General features: G+C 32.6%; 1 protein-coding gene across 1 annotated transcript; it reads right to left on the reverse strand.

Annotated features, from left to right (window-relative positions):
* Nucleotides 1-13,849: 13,849 nt before the first annotated feature.
* On the reverse strand, nucleotides 13,850-15,019 carry LOC115695596 (uncharacterized). The gene has a single exon (XM_061118356.1). The coding sequence runs from the start codon at nucleotides 15,017-15,019 to the stop codon at nucleotides 13,850-13,852; it is 1,170 nt and encodes a 389-aa protein (XP_060974339.1).
* Between the last annotated feature and the right edge of the window lie 347 nt (nucleotides 15,020-15,366).

Raw genomic sequence — 15,366 nt, forward strand, 5'->3', positions numbered from 1 at the left:
TTAGCGGTAAAATTTTTCAAACTACTGAATTGTTAGCAAATTTAAGATGTTATCCAGTTAACTGCCGTTATGGACTACGTATGTGTACACTCTTGTACACGTAACACATTTATATATATAATATTATTATTATTTCAAAATTAATTATAAAATTATAAAAATAAAAAATAAAATATTTATAAAATAAATAATATTAAAAAATTTTGAAATAATTTTTTATAATTTTAAAATAATTATATTAATTAAATGTGTCACATGTACAAGAATGTACATATAAGTAATTCACAGTGGGAGTTACTTGTAAAAATAAATGACACTTTAAATTTGCTAACAATTCAGTAGTTCCGAGAATTTTACTACTAAAATTAAAGCTTAAAAATATAAATGCAAGTGTAATAATAATTAAGAGGATATAATAAAAAAAACACTCATTATTAAATCATTTCTATATTATTACTTTTTACAATTATTATATATATTTTTGTGGCGGATCAGAGCCCAGATAACGTTCCCATTAATCGACACCGGTAGAGAAAGCCCACCATCTTACATAATGACTACACCTTCAGATATTATTGAGTCTTCCAGCCAACTCTCCACTCATACCACCCCAGTTTTCATGCCTCTTACAGCTAGCCCATCTTTACGACGATCTTCTGCGAGCAAACTTGATGCTCTATATGAAGTCTCATATCTTTCTGATGATGGGAAAGTCATCCTATCCGACCTTCCTTTAATAAACCCATATCAAGCTTTCTCCAAACCCCAAAGCCTTTTTACACGATCGATAAAAACCCTCATTAAACAAAACCCTAAAACAGTCAAAGAATATGTCCAATCGACCAAATTTGACCAATGCAACCTCCCAGCAACAGAGCAAGAACAGTTAGTTACTCTCCAAATCCCTCCTGAATTTCCACAACAATGGATAGACCAAGGTCTAACTCATATCCATTTCGGAGCAGTTTGACTTGCCCTAACCCATCACAAAAGAAAAGGCTTACCAGTTTGTGCAAGAATAACATTGCTTGACACGAGAATGAGGAAGTTCCAGCATGCCTCCATCGGCACTCTAGAAGCAACACTCAATGCAGGCACAGTCATTGTCACATTCTACCCCAATTTCTGCATGTCCTTACGGGATAAACGGTTGCTAGATGCCTTGAAAGTTCAGCTGCAAATTGTGGGCATAGACCAAGATCCTGATTCCCTAGGATCCACATTACACTATCAAATGGCTTACAGGGTGCAAAATCATGCCATTGACATCTCAATTCCGGGAAGTTCAGATGCGTTGATGCTAACTGTCGATACAAACCATGTACCAACATGCATTCACATTCCTCGCCATATCACAACAGAAGAACTCCAACAAATACTTCCAACCTCATGGATCACCAACTACGAAAAGACCCAAAAGCCACTTCCATCAGTTCGCTCAGCAGATCCCGTGTTCAAGTCCAAAAAGGATGGTTCAATCGAAATATCCTTCGCAAAGAATGAAACAACTCCAAGAGTTTTCTCAACTCAATACATGATGTCGACAATCATCCCAGAAGCTGCAGAAATATCATCCTTCGATAAAAATGGTTCCCCTATATATGCCTTTAAATCAACTTCAGGGCATATATACTGGGACATTTGCAACTGTTCTGATTGTACAACATCCAATGAACAAGAAGAAGCACCCAAAAAAGAAAAGCGCCGGAAAGAAGTTAAAAATTAGAAAAATAGCCAAAAGGATATTGGCCCACTCGGTGAACTCTCAGGAAAATTTGACTACCTAGTCAAATATATAATATGATATGCTATGAAGATATAGATATGCTTCAATTTATTAATATTAATTAATTTATGCTTTTAATATATTCATCTTCCAGCTGTAATAGTAGTGTAGAATTACAATTTGTGTGAATATGATCAGTGTTAGAATAAGATTTATATAACTATATTTGGACCTTATTAAATTTATCTCATCATCCTCTTTCTCTTTTATCATTTTATTATTTTCAATATATTTTTTAGTTGCGATTTTTCTTTTCTTATGGATACGACAATTCCTGTGTACTACTGCAACCGCTAAAAAATTTGTTGGGTGATAAATTAATTACGACCCCACTTGAAGTTGAAAATCATTATTGCCTTTTGTATTATACATCAAAGTAGTTGTTGTATCATTATTTCACTTCATTTTATTTTCTACTATAAATATGCAACAACAAAGGTTCATACAAAATTAAGTCTAAAGCAAAGAAACTCATCAGATTATATATATTAAGGTACTAGTTGAAGAAGAAGAAGATGATGATGATGATGAAGAAGATGGTAATAATAGTGATGATTATGGTTAATCTTGTGGGGTGCTCCTATGGTCGGTGTATGGTGCCTGAGGAATACTGCAACGCTGTCCAAGGGAAGAAATGCTGTGAAGGATTGACGTGTGAAGGTTGGTTGTCGGCTGTTGGGACTGGTTATTGCAAACCTTATTCAAATTGTCAATCTCAACTTGGCGGTGAATGCTATTCGGGTTATACTAAACTTCATGGATGTTGCTATCCAAATCACTGTAGTGCTCCTAGAGAAGGTGGTCCGGCAACGGGAGTATGTCTCGCCCCAAATAGTAATGATATTAATAATAATGTTGCGGATGAAATTAGCAATGATCACGAAGATCATCATCATCTTCCAACCGCAACTTATTAAAATCAGAAATGCATTTCTTGCATTTCAACTTTGTTAATTACTAAATAAAATATTAATAAGAAATAATTTATGTTATTTCTTATTAATTTGTATTTGCTTATTTATTTTGTTGTGGGTTTCGTGTGGGCATAATAGCCCTCTATGTTTATGCATGTACATGTACATGCAAGCACCTTTGCGTAATAAAATCAAAGTATGATCATCTTTATTTTTATTATTATTATTATTATGTTATATTGGATTAGATTATTATAATAATCATTGATATCCTTATTGGGTTGGTTTAATTTGTTACATCGTATCACACCGTATTATATTGTATAGTATAATATTAAATTTTATTTTATGCAATATTTTTATGTAAAATTATATGTATTATTATATAAAAATATAATATAATACGATCTAATATGACGTTCCAAACAAGCTCATTATGTATTATTCAATTTGAATGTATAATATATAAATTAGTATTTTATATTTTTTTTAAAAATAATCAAATTGTGTATAAAAAATTAATTTAAAAAGGGAAAATATCCATTTCAGTGCAGCTCATCTATAGAGATAGACAAATGGTTGACAAGAGCATAAAGAAAGGGAGGTCATTTACCATACCAATAGTTCTGTGTAGGAAGAAAGCAATGAAAATGAAAGTTCCCCTGCAACTTCACCACACCAGCAAATTCAATACCTGCTCCTCGAACCATACCAATAGAACTTAGAAGAACAACTAGAATAGCTAAAACCACCAGTTTTCTTGAAGGATTTTTAATGTAATTCCTCCATTAAGGACAAATCCTCCACACTTCACCTTCTCACTAAAGTTATCTCTTATACTAAATTGTCAAAAACTCACCAAGCATATATCTTTGCCATTTTTGTAGAATAGGAACCACAAAATTACTATCAAGCAATACATTTCAAACATTGGCTTTGAGCTATGGACATTGAGCTTGTTGTTTTTTGAAACAACAAAACATGGACTGTGTCCCTCTTTTACCAAATAAAAGAGCTATAAGATATCGTTGGGTGTATAAGATAAAATATAACAATGATGGAAGTGTGGAACGTTACAAAGTGAGATTGGTTGCACAAGGTTTCACTCAACAAGAGGGCCTTGATTTTTTCAATACCTTTTCTCCTATTGAAAAATAGTCACATTTAAATTACTTAATGGAGATCTCCATGAAGAAGTTTATATGCGATTTCTAAAAGGATTAACTCTTCCTCCTTCCATTACAGATACCAACCTAGTTTGCAAACTACATAAATCAATTTATAGACTTCGTTAATCCTTAAGACATTAGTACAAAAAGCTTTCATATACCTTGTTAGATGAAGGTTTTCAAAAATCACAAGCAGATTACAAAATCTTTACCAGAGGATCTGACACAACCTTTATTGTCTTACTAGTTATGTGGATGACATAGTTCTTGCCGGTCCAAACATCACAGCTCTACAATAGCTTCAACGGTCCTTACATCAAAAATTCAAACTAAAAGCTCTCGACAAACTTAAATATTTTCTTAGTTTTGAAATAGCACATGCCAAGGACAACCTCTTTCTCTCTCAAAGAAAATATACCCTGCAACTACTTGAAGATACATGATTTATTAGCAGCAAACTAGCAAAAGCTCCAATGGATCCTCGCACCAAGTTAGATGACCACTCGCACCACACACATAGAAGCTTTACACCATTTGTTGTGATATCTCAAAAGATCTCCAAGACAAGGACTTCTTTATTCAACTTCATCTTCACTTAACCTAAGGGGTTTGATTAAGCATCGTGTCCAATCACAAGCGATCGATTACTGGATTTTGCATCTTCCTTGGAGATAGTCTCATATCCTGGAAAACGAAGAAACAAATGACCATTTCCAAAAGTTCTGCAGAGGCAGAAGATCGCGCTCTAGCTGCTACAACCAGCATATACCTTGATTACATATCTCCTCTCAGATTTCTAAATACCACAATCATTTATTGTGATAATCAATCAAGAATTCACATTGCTAACAATCAACCTTATCATGAAAGGACAAAACACATTGAATTAGAATGTCATTTCATTCGAGAAAAAATCAGCAACTCTACCATTCGGCTCATACCTGTTAGCAGCACTTTACAACTTGCAGACATTTTACTAAACCCTTAGCCTCCGCCACTTTGGCAAAACACTTGGGCAAGATGTATGTACACGATATCTATAGTCCATCTTGAGAGGAGTAACAAGATTTACTATATATTGGTTTGTTAGTTTAACTGGGTTATGGTCGTTATTCTTGTTACATTGTCGGTCTGTAATGCTAACCAACTGTTAGTTAGCTTAGTTAGCTTATTTCTTATTTTTGATCATTGAGTTGTTTCCCATATAAAAATTTCACTCCTCTCTATTAAACTTAATTGACTTTCATTACATTTTTTTACACTTTTTCTCTTCTGCAATACTCGCCACGCTCTCACGAATGGCGGCACAACAATGTATGGTCACACTCCTCTCCTCATCCCATATGTTCCATCTCTCATCCACTTGTAATCCACTATTGCCTTCCCTCTTTTGCATGCATGCACCACGAGCACCACCACATTGAACCTCTCTCTTCCCCTTTCTTTCTTAATCTCTCTACCCCTTTGTCTTTAGATCTCTTTATTTATCTTCATCTATTGTCTCAATATTGTTCTCTTCACCCTCTGCTTTTTTTTCATAGATCTCGACCAGGGATGCACATTTTTCTCATGAGAATGGGGTCCTGCAGGAATCTTCCCCTAATGGGGCAGGAATTCCCCATCTAAATAGAGGATAGGATAGGGCTTCATTTCTTTCCTCGAATGTTAAATGGTGCGGAGACAAGGATGATACTTCCTGCCCTGACGGGGACACGTTTAATATTTTTATTATCTTTATAATAATATTTATAAAATAGTTTTGTATTTCTTTTTAATTATCAGTATCTTTTTTTTTTATAAATTTAAAGTTATATTTTGGATTATAAGTAGTATATTGAATAATAAATAATGTGTAATATTTAATTTTTATATAATTTAATATTTTTATATATTTAAATTTTTTATATAAATTTTATAATTTATATTATGGAATTTCCTACCCCGTACCTACCCTACTAGAGGACCCTGTCCCGTACCCATCCTATTAGGGAATTTCCTGCCAATATGCGGGGATGTGATGGGGATATGGGAATGAAAATCTTTTACGGAGATGAGGACGGGAGAGCAATCCCTGCTAATTTCCTGCCCCTTGTCCATCCTTAATCTCGACTCTATCTTTTGGCATGGTTGATGGTAGTGGCTCGTTGTGAGTTTTGAAATTTTATAGGATAGGTGGCAGTGGGTCTCAGATTGGGGGTTATTGTGTTCCATTGGTTGTTTTTTTTTTCCTCTTGCTAGTAGAGGTTTGACACTTGTTTTTTTAGAAAGAAAGAGAGAATTATGACAGTAGACCCATCCACCCATGACCCGTAAATTCAGTCAAACTCTGTTATCACACGACAAGTATGAGTACACCTTGTTTGCACCGAGAACCCATTAATTCCCAGTGGGTTTCGACTCGTGTTTAGCCCTAATAGAGAGCTATAAAAATATTATTATAGATGTAATCTATTATAGGATTACCCTAATTATTTTACTATATCATAATTCATATATGAAAATGTTAAGTAATTAGTGACTGATCTAGTGTTGTGAAACACACGAGTATATGTATCATTTTTAAGTAATTATTCAATTAACTAAGATCGTTCTCATAAGAATTGTAGCTAATTACTAATTAAATGAATCTTTTGTTCTATTTGGCAATAATAATTTGTTGGGAGACTAATTTAAGTAAACAAGAAATTAAAACAAGACAAATAATGATATTAAAACAAGTGATGAAAATTAGGAACAATAATTTTAATTGCTTCAATTACAATTTTCCTTTTATAGATGAAATTGATGATCTTAATTTCCATTTTATTTTTGGACCACCTATTAATTATTGTCATTATCATCAATTATTATTATTCTCTATTCATTGGTTTCCACCATGCATGTATATTAAATATCACCTCTAATAAAGTAGATATTTACAAGAAAATTTTAATTATATGAATTGAGCCCTAAAATAATAAAATGATAAGTGTAAGGTATATATGCAGGTGTAAGTGTGTAAGATATGGTGAAAATTTTGAAAGAGAAATGCTAAAGGGCACCAGTGGTGCCTAGCACCTTTCTATGTGTCAATATCGCTATTGGTACAACTAAGTATCGGGTCCCATATAATTTAATATAATAGTTTTTAGGGAGTATCGCTAGCCAATCGCAACGCGACATGTCGCAAAGGTGCTAGGCACCACTGGTGCCTAATAGCAATGCTCATTTTGAAATATGTTTAGAATAATAAAACTTGAGCAATGGGACTGATCGGCTTACATCAAAAATGATGATGCATGGGGGTGGGAGCATGAGGCTCCATAAGAAAAGTAGTTGGTATTGAAGTAAATTAATTATGAGAGTGAAAAATTTGATTAAAAATCAAATGGACAGAACTAATTTCATGCAACAAACCTTCTACACTCCTAGGCTTTGCACAAAGCTCTTTCCAAAACTCCATGAATACTAATATTTGGAATAGAATGAGTACTTCCAAGCATAAAATTATTGTCATATATGTGACAACTCAATTGTTCTTCAAGATTGTTTCGCCGTACAGACAACTCTCATTGCAAAACTAAAGACATATGTGTTATAGTTAGGATGAATTTTTCACTTAAAAATACGAGTACAGTCTCAACTCCAAATTATTAGTTAATAAAAATTTATATATATATATATATATGTATTGATAATAATAATAAAGAAAAAAAGGACTATATAAATAAACAGTTACACCAATTATTAGTTTCATTATTCTACTTAAAATTTGTATGTTTGGTATCACTGTACGCACAGAGTTTGATGTGTGTACTTGCTCTGTAATTATGTTATATATATATATATACACTCTCTTTACTACCATATTTGTTAAATATATATTTGCATGCATGGGACAACAACAACAACAAAAATAAGTTTAGTAAAGTCAATAGTTAAAGTTATTTTCATATATATCATTTTATTATTTTCAATACACGTTCTATTATTTTCCATTTACCAATCTAGTTTTTAATTGCCATTTGTCTTTCCATGGATACCACAAATATTCTTATTAAAAAGTTATCAAAAGAAAAAAAAAGTTGTTGTAGATAGATTAATTACGACTACCCCACAATTAATGGTAGTTGAAAATCATTATTGTCATTATTATACATCAAAGTATATAGTAGTTGTATCATTATTTCACTTTATTTTATTTTCTACTATAAATATATAATATGCAACAACAAAGGTTCATACAAAATTAAGTCTAAAGCAAAGAAATAACTCAATAAAATCAAAGTATGATGATCGATCGATCAATCCTTTATTATTATTTACGGACCTTTTAGTCACAATATATGAATCATAATTTATAATTAGTCACAATTTTTTTATTTTTAGTTACAAGTTTTATTGTGACTAAAAGTAAAATTTTTTATAGTGTTATACTATGAAATAATGTTAAATCGTACTATATAACAATATCAAAATCCAACTCCCAGAAACTAGTTATCTAATTATCTAATTTGGACCAATTGTTTTTTATTATTATTTTTATATTGTGAATGCTAAAATTTAATGCATAAAAATAAGCCTTCTGAACTGATCATCTTGAGAAGAGGCGATTCGAATCAATAAAAAGTTATTTAGTTTATTAAAAAATTTCGAAAAAGAAATAACCAAAGAAAAAGATATTAATGAACTAATTGATAAAATTATCAAATGGCATTGAAGAAATTGAATTTTGTGTCATTGAGTAGTGAATGGTCTTAGTTGGAATGGACAGATATAGAGATTTGGTTTGAATTATTGTAACTACTGCATCAATTAACATCATGTCATCAATATATATATATAGATTATATATCTATACATTTACTCGAATTTATATATATATAGTCGGTTTGAAGCTCATGTTGCTTTCTTGAAAATGATAGGAATTAAAGAGTGGGAAAAAATAATTAGTTAGTAATTGTAACAACTATAGATAAATATATGTTACATGAAAAGTTATAGGGACTAATTAGCAATTGTTATTATTGCCTAGTTAGTATAAATATGTAATACTATTACACAAATGAGAATCAATGAATGAAATGAGAGAAAATTAGGATTATTCCTATTGGAGTTTGGCACTGACTCGAAGAGTGCAATTCATACAATTGGTAATTGTATCAATATATAAATTAAGGCTATAAAGAATATTGAAGCCCATCATATTAAATGAGGATTTTTTTCATTGTAAGGGTTTTGCCAATAATGTTATGATAAGACTCCTCTAGAAGACACAATGATCACTTTTTTTCAATATTAAAGGTGATCAATTAATATGGATATATTTAACATTATTGACAAGAAGTCAAATTATATATACCAAGAAAAGAAGGCATGTACAACTTTAACCAATTATTCAAGAGTGATATTATAACTCTCTTTAATTTTATGTTGATTATATATAAATAAAAAAATTTGTTAAAAATTGAGCTCACGATACTATTTTAGAAAATATAAAGCTTAGGGTGCGTTTGATAACACTTTTTTAATTATTTTTTTTTTGTTTTTAAAATAAGAAAAATGAAAATATTTTTTAAAATTATGTTTTATAAAATTATTTTTACTTTTTAATTTTTTAACTGAGAATCAAAGTTTTAAAATTAAAATTTTTTTTAACAATTTTTTTTTCTTAAGTAATATTTTAGACTCTAAATTCAACCTAGACTTTGGAACACGAATTGCCTTTGACTCCAAAATTGGACCCGGCCCTCGATCCCAACTTCGAACTTGAATTCAATTTAAATAAAATCAATAAATAAAAATAAAATTTACAGAATAGATTTTTATTAAAATTTTATTTTTTTAATTAATTAAAATATTTAAAATAAAAAATATTACTAAACCACACTCTAATTTATTATTTAACAAAATAAAAATTATGATTAAAAATTGTACATGATTATGATTTAAAAGTGTCGGCAAATCTTATAAACTTTCACAATATAATTAAACAATACATATTAAACTATATTATTATTGTATGGACACAAAGTGTTCAACTATACAATCAAATCAATCTTAAATATTGTGATCTTGTTGGATTGCTTTTATACGTGGACTTATTATTATTATTACTATTATCAATCATAAATATTGCGATCTTGTTGGATTGCTTTTATACGTGGACTTATTATTATTATTACTATTATTATTATTATTATTTGCAAATAATTATTAGAGTTTTTGGCGGTTAGACTCCTACTACAAGAAATATTGCTTTTATCAACACAGTTCGTTACTGCACCGTAAAAATTACTTTTACCAGCGCATTTCGCAAACTGCGCTGGCAAATAGGTCAAAGTTTTACTAGCATACATTTGCAGTGGCTAAAATCTAACTTTTACTAGCGCATTTACGCGCTGGAAAAAGTCATTTTTGCCATCGCCTTTTATTTTATGCAGGCAAAAGTTCTAATACCAACATTGATTTGCCAACCCCCTTTTGCCAACACATCACAAGTAAATTCTATTGTTAAAAGTGACATTTCTTGTAATTATTGTTTCACTTGTACTTAATTCTCCAAGTTTATATTTTTACGGTAAAAATCTTCCAAACTACTGAATTGTTAGCATATTTAATGTATCATCTGGTTAACTGCTATTATAGACTATGTATGTGTATACTCTTGTACACGTAAAACGTTTATATGTACAATATTATTATTTCAAAATTAAATAAAATTATAAAAATAAAAAATAAAATACTTAAAAAATAAAAAAAATATATTATAAATTTAAAATAATAATTGTTAACGCAAATTGTCGTTAACGATTATGAGCCTATTTTATAATAAATCAAGCACAGATATAATGAAAATAATAACAATGACACCAAGATTTTTACGTAGTTTTGCAGTTAACTATGCATAATTCAAGAGTCTATCTTATTCAGATTTTTCTAATACAGAATTAGAGTTTTCACAATTAGTATACTTCTTTTTCTCTCTAAGGTTTTTTGTCCCCTTTTTTTTTTGTAGAATCTGCACCTATTTATAGTAATATAGGTTGGTAGTTAATTACATTCAATTCGAATCCCATAACAATATTTCTCAAAATTGTGGTCTTTAATTATGCTCCACGTAAATAAATGCAGTTAATATTTAAAGATCACACAGCTGTGATTTAAACTGTTTTTAAGGATGTCAACGTTAATGTGGATTATAGGACACATTGTCGAATGTATCTCGTTGAGGCATCTCGCCTAGTGCATGAACAACTTGGTTTATTCATAAGCTTTCCAGCAATGGCATGAGGACTAGTGTACTGAGCAAACTTAAGAACTGCTCTTTGACCATAAGGCCTTACAGACTGGACAATCAGGTCCTTCAAATTATCACACTTAGTTATTATAATATGTATTATACACTAAATGTTCTAATAACTGACTCGCCTTGCCAATGCCTTCTTATATGTAGCGAGATAGATGTCTCGCTATGCCTTAGCTATTGCCCCAACGGGATTACACCTTCCGAGACAAGTTGGTTTCTTGTCAAATACAGAAATTGATAGTTTGTACATCCTTATCTCACTTAAGACTAGAGGATGTTAGTTATGCAATTGTTAACTGTCCATGGTGTTAGTGTGTTAGTTTGCTTTCTAATCTCAGCTACTACAAGTATCTAATCATCATCATTGTAACTGATTCCAATTCATTCAATACAATTAAGTTTTACATCTTTACAACTTCTCAAACCAGTGCAAATCTACTTCTTTAATTTTTTTTGGCAAAATACTAACAATCCTATTTCTTACATCATTGATCAAGCTTTTTACAACTATTTTAGTGTTTGTGCTAAAAAACACTGAGGACTTGTCAAAATTTACTCTCTGACCAGTAGCCATAGCAAAGACTTGTAACAATTGAAGCACACGAGTTACTTCCCCATTTGTGGACTTACAAAAGAGAAAGCTATTGTCAGCAAAAAGCATATGAGTCACCAAAGGAGCACCATTTGCGACTTAAATTCCATGAATCCACCTTTTTTCCTCAAACCTTCTGATAATAGCAGATAAACTTTCAGCACACACAAGGAACAAATAAGGAGAAATAGGATCCCCTTGTCTCAATCCCCTACTTGGAACAATCAGCCCTATAGTATGTCTAGAAGTAACAATATGATATTGCACAGAGGATAAGCACCCATAAATGAGTCTAACCCACTTATCTGCAAACCCCATTTGTCTCATCATAGCACACAGAAAGTGCCAATCAACTCTATCATAGGCCTTGCTTAGATCCAACTTAAGAGCCCTATAGCCTTCTTTACCAACTTGTTTCCTTTTCAAGTAATGTAGAATTTCGAATGACACCATGATATTATCAGTAATCAAGCGTCCAGGAATAAACGCATTTTGATTTAAGGAAATGATCTCAGTTAACAAACTCTTCATTCTATTGGCAAGAACTTTGGTGATGATCTTAGCAATAACATTGCAAAGAGATATAGGCCGCAACTCACTTATCTGCTCTGGCTTTTTCTTCTTTGGGATTAAGACTATATTGGTATCATTCATTCCATTTGGCATGTACTCATTAGTAAAAAAATTCCTCACAGTAAGAATCACATCATTTCCCACGATGGACCAATATTTTTGAAAAAATTTAGGATTCATACCATCCAGTGTCGCGTGATTTGTCAGGATGCATCTGAAACACAGCTTCTTTTATCTCTTGATCTTCAAACGCCCGAAGAAGGAGTTCATTGTGCTCAGCACGAACCGTAGGGGTCACACAATCCAAAACTTCATCCCAGGTAGACGTAACAGCAGTGAACAAGTTGGTGTAGAATTCAAGCAGTACATTATCCAAACCATTGCCCCAATGCCGAGAGTTCCCATTGACATCTTTAAGACAAAAAATCTGGTTATTCCTTCTTCTTGAAGACGACTTTGAATGAAAAAACTTGCTATTCTGATCTCCCTCTTTTAACCACAATTGTTTTGATCTTTGTTTCCAAAAGATTTCTCTTTGATTCAACACAGCAAACAACTCCTTTTTAGCATCATAGAAAAGCTTTTTTCCTTCTTCGTCCCTTCTACTTTTTAATCTTTTAACCTCCTGATTGCATTGCTTGATGCGAGTTGAGAAGTTCCCAAATACATCTTTTCCCCACTGTTGCAACAATCGGCCACACTCTGAAATTTTTTCTTCAATATCGAAACCCCTCATCCTATCCCAGCACCCTTGAATGATATCCTCACAACCTTTATGACTTGTCCAACAATTCTCAAACTTAAAAATCTTAACATGGTCATGAATATTCCCCACTTGAACTTCCAACAACAAAGGACAATGGTCCGAAGGAGAGACTTCTAAATTGAAAAGTTTAGCCGAAGGAAACATGTTTAACCAAGTTTGACTTACTAGAGCTCTATCCAGACGCGCTTCAATCCAGTTAGGTGAGTCTCTGCTTTTCTCCCATGTAAATGGATGCCCAAGTAACTCCAAATCGCGTAACCCACATAACGTAACGGCTTCATTGAAACCTTCAATCAACCAAGAGGGGTATGGGTTCCCTCCACGCTTCTCCGATTGACTAAGCACATTATTAAAGTCTCCCATAAGACACCAAGGAAGAGTTGACCGACCATGGAGAGTTCGTAAAAGATCCCAAGTTTTTTGCCTTAGACTTCTATTAGGCTCACCATACAATCCGGTAAATCTAAACTCTCGTTGTCCTTCAAACATCACCGTACTGTCAATATGATTCTCAGAAAAAGAGTCAACCGAAACTTCATCTTGGTTCTTCCATAAAAGAGCTAAACCCCCACTTCTTCCAATGGATTCAACTACAAAGCACCCTTCAAAGTCTAATACTCTACTAACTTGGTCCACCTTTTTCTTTTTACACAACGTTTCACATAAAAACACAACTTTGGGCCGTTTCTGAGTAACCAGACTTTTTAGGAACTGAATATTTCGTGTTGGCCCAAGCCCACGACAGTTCCAACTCAAGAGTTTCATAATGATTGGCGAGCCCCATTGCCAAGGCCTGCCAAAGATAAGTTTTTTGAAATATTTCCCATTGTTTTTTCCACATCAGCATTCCCTCCTTTATGCTCATTTTCCACCTTTCGTTTTTTACTATCATAGAGCATAGGATTATCATGATAAATAATGATATCACTTTCCTTATTTTGAACAATTTCTCTCCCTTGATTTCCTCTTACAACAGACCGACTATCTTCATTAAATCCCCCCAAATTAGCATAATTATTACCTTGAACTGCTGCCACATTCACGGCCGGATTTGGTGCTGAAAAATCTTCAGCATTGACTGATGAGGATTCTCCATTCCCAGCTGCCGGAGCTGCCATCGCCACTGTCGGAGTCCAACCTTTGGTTCGAAGCCACCGTGAGCCAACATTCTTGTGGTTTTGTGGAGGTAAAGCTTTCATGAATTCACCATACGGTTTTGCTATCTGATCAATCGGCTGATTAAACAATTTGGGACAGTATTTGTCTGAATGGTCTATTATGCCACAGATAAAACAGAATGTAGGAGTCCTCTCGTATTTAAAATTTATCCAAAACCAAGTCCCATCATCCTTTGTGATCTTCAAACGCCTGCGTAATGGTTTTTCAATATTGAGAGTGATCCTCATCCTAAGATAATCCCTCCATACTCCAATGAAATTCTTAGGATCAGATTCCAAGTATTTTCCCATTGTATTCCCAACTTTTCGGAGAGTAGTTTCGGTCATGAAACCTGGTTCCACATTGTGTAATTGAACCCAAATATCCAAAGTATTCAAAGGTAGTGACTTTGGATCTCCACCAACATTAAGCCTTTCAATTATCAATTGCATTCGATCATAAGTCCAAGGACTTCCATTGATCACGCGTTGGATATCAACTTCGTGATAGAATTGGAATAAAAATCGATTAGTATCCAATTGTTTAACGAACATCCCCATCCCTGGTTGCCATAAAGAAGCGAGTATGTTCTGTATTTTTTCAAAATCAATAACTCGATTTGATAGGAATTTGCCAACCAAGCACCACCGGTCATCTATTCCTTCTTCCCCATCACCCGTTGAAACCAGAACTGCTTCTAAGTCTTCTTCCTCAATCCGAAATCGTAAAGTGTCCTCCTCCATTGCTTCGGGGTTTCGACTGGACGACGCCATCCTGATCAGCAGAACCAGTACCCACACCAAACCCAACACAAAAACACTAATTCTGACAAAGCCTCACAAACAAAACCAACAATACATACGATCAAGAACTCACAAAACCACCCAACTTATGACAAAGAAACTAAAGAAACCATGTCAATAGACATGAACTTTTTTATCCATTTTCTATATATTTGATATACATGTATTATTTATGTTTTTTGTTTAGTGTATATATATGCATGTATATGAATTTAGTATATGTGTAATGAATATATATAAATATATATTTTTGTCAAGTGTGTTCTAACTAGTAACTAGTTAGATAACTAGTTACATAAATTTGGTAACTAGAAACA

This window comes from Cannabis sativa, chromosome 6 (genome assembly GCF_029168945.1).
Source record: "Cannabis sativa cultivar Pink pepper isolate KNU-18-1 chromosome 6, ASM2916894v1, whole genome shotgun sequence".
Lineage (NCBI taxonomy): Eukaryota > Viridiplantae > Streptophyta > Magnoliopsida > Rosales > Cannabaceae > Cannabis > Cannabis sativa.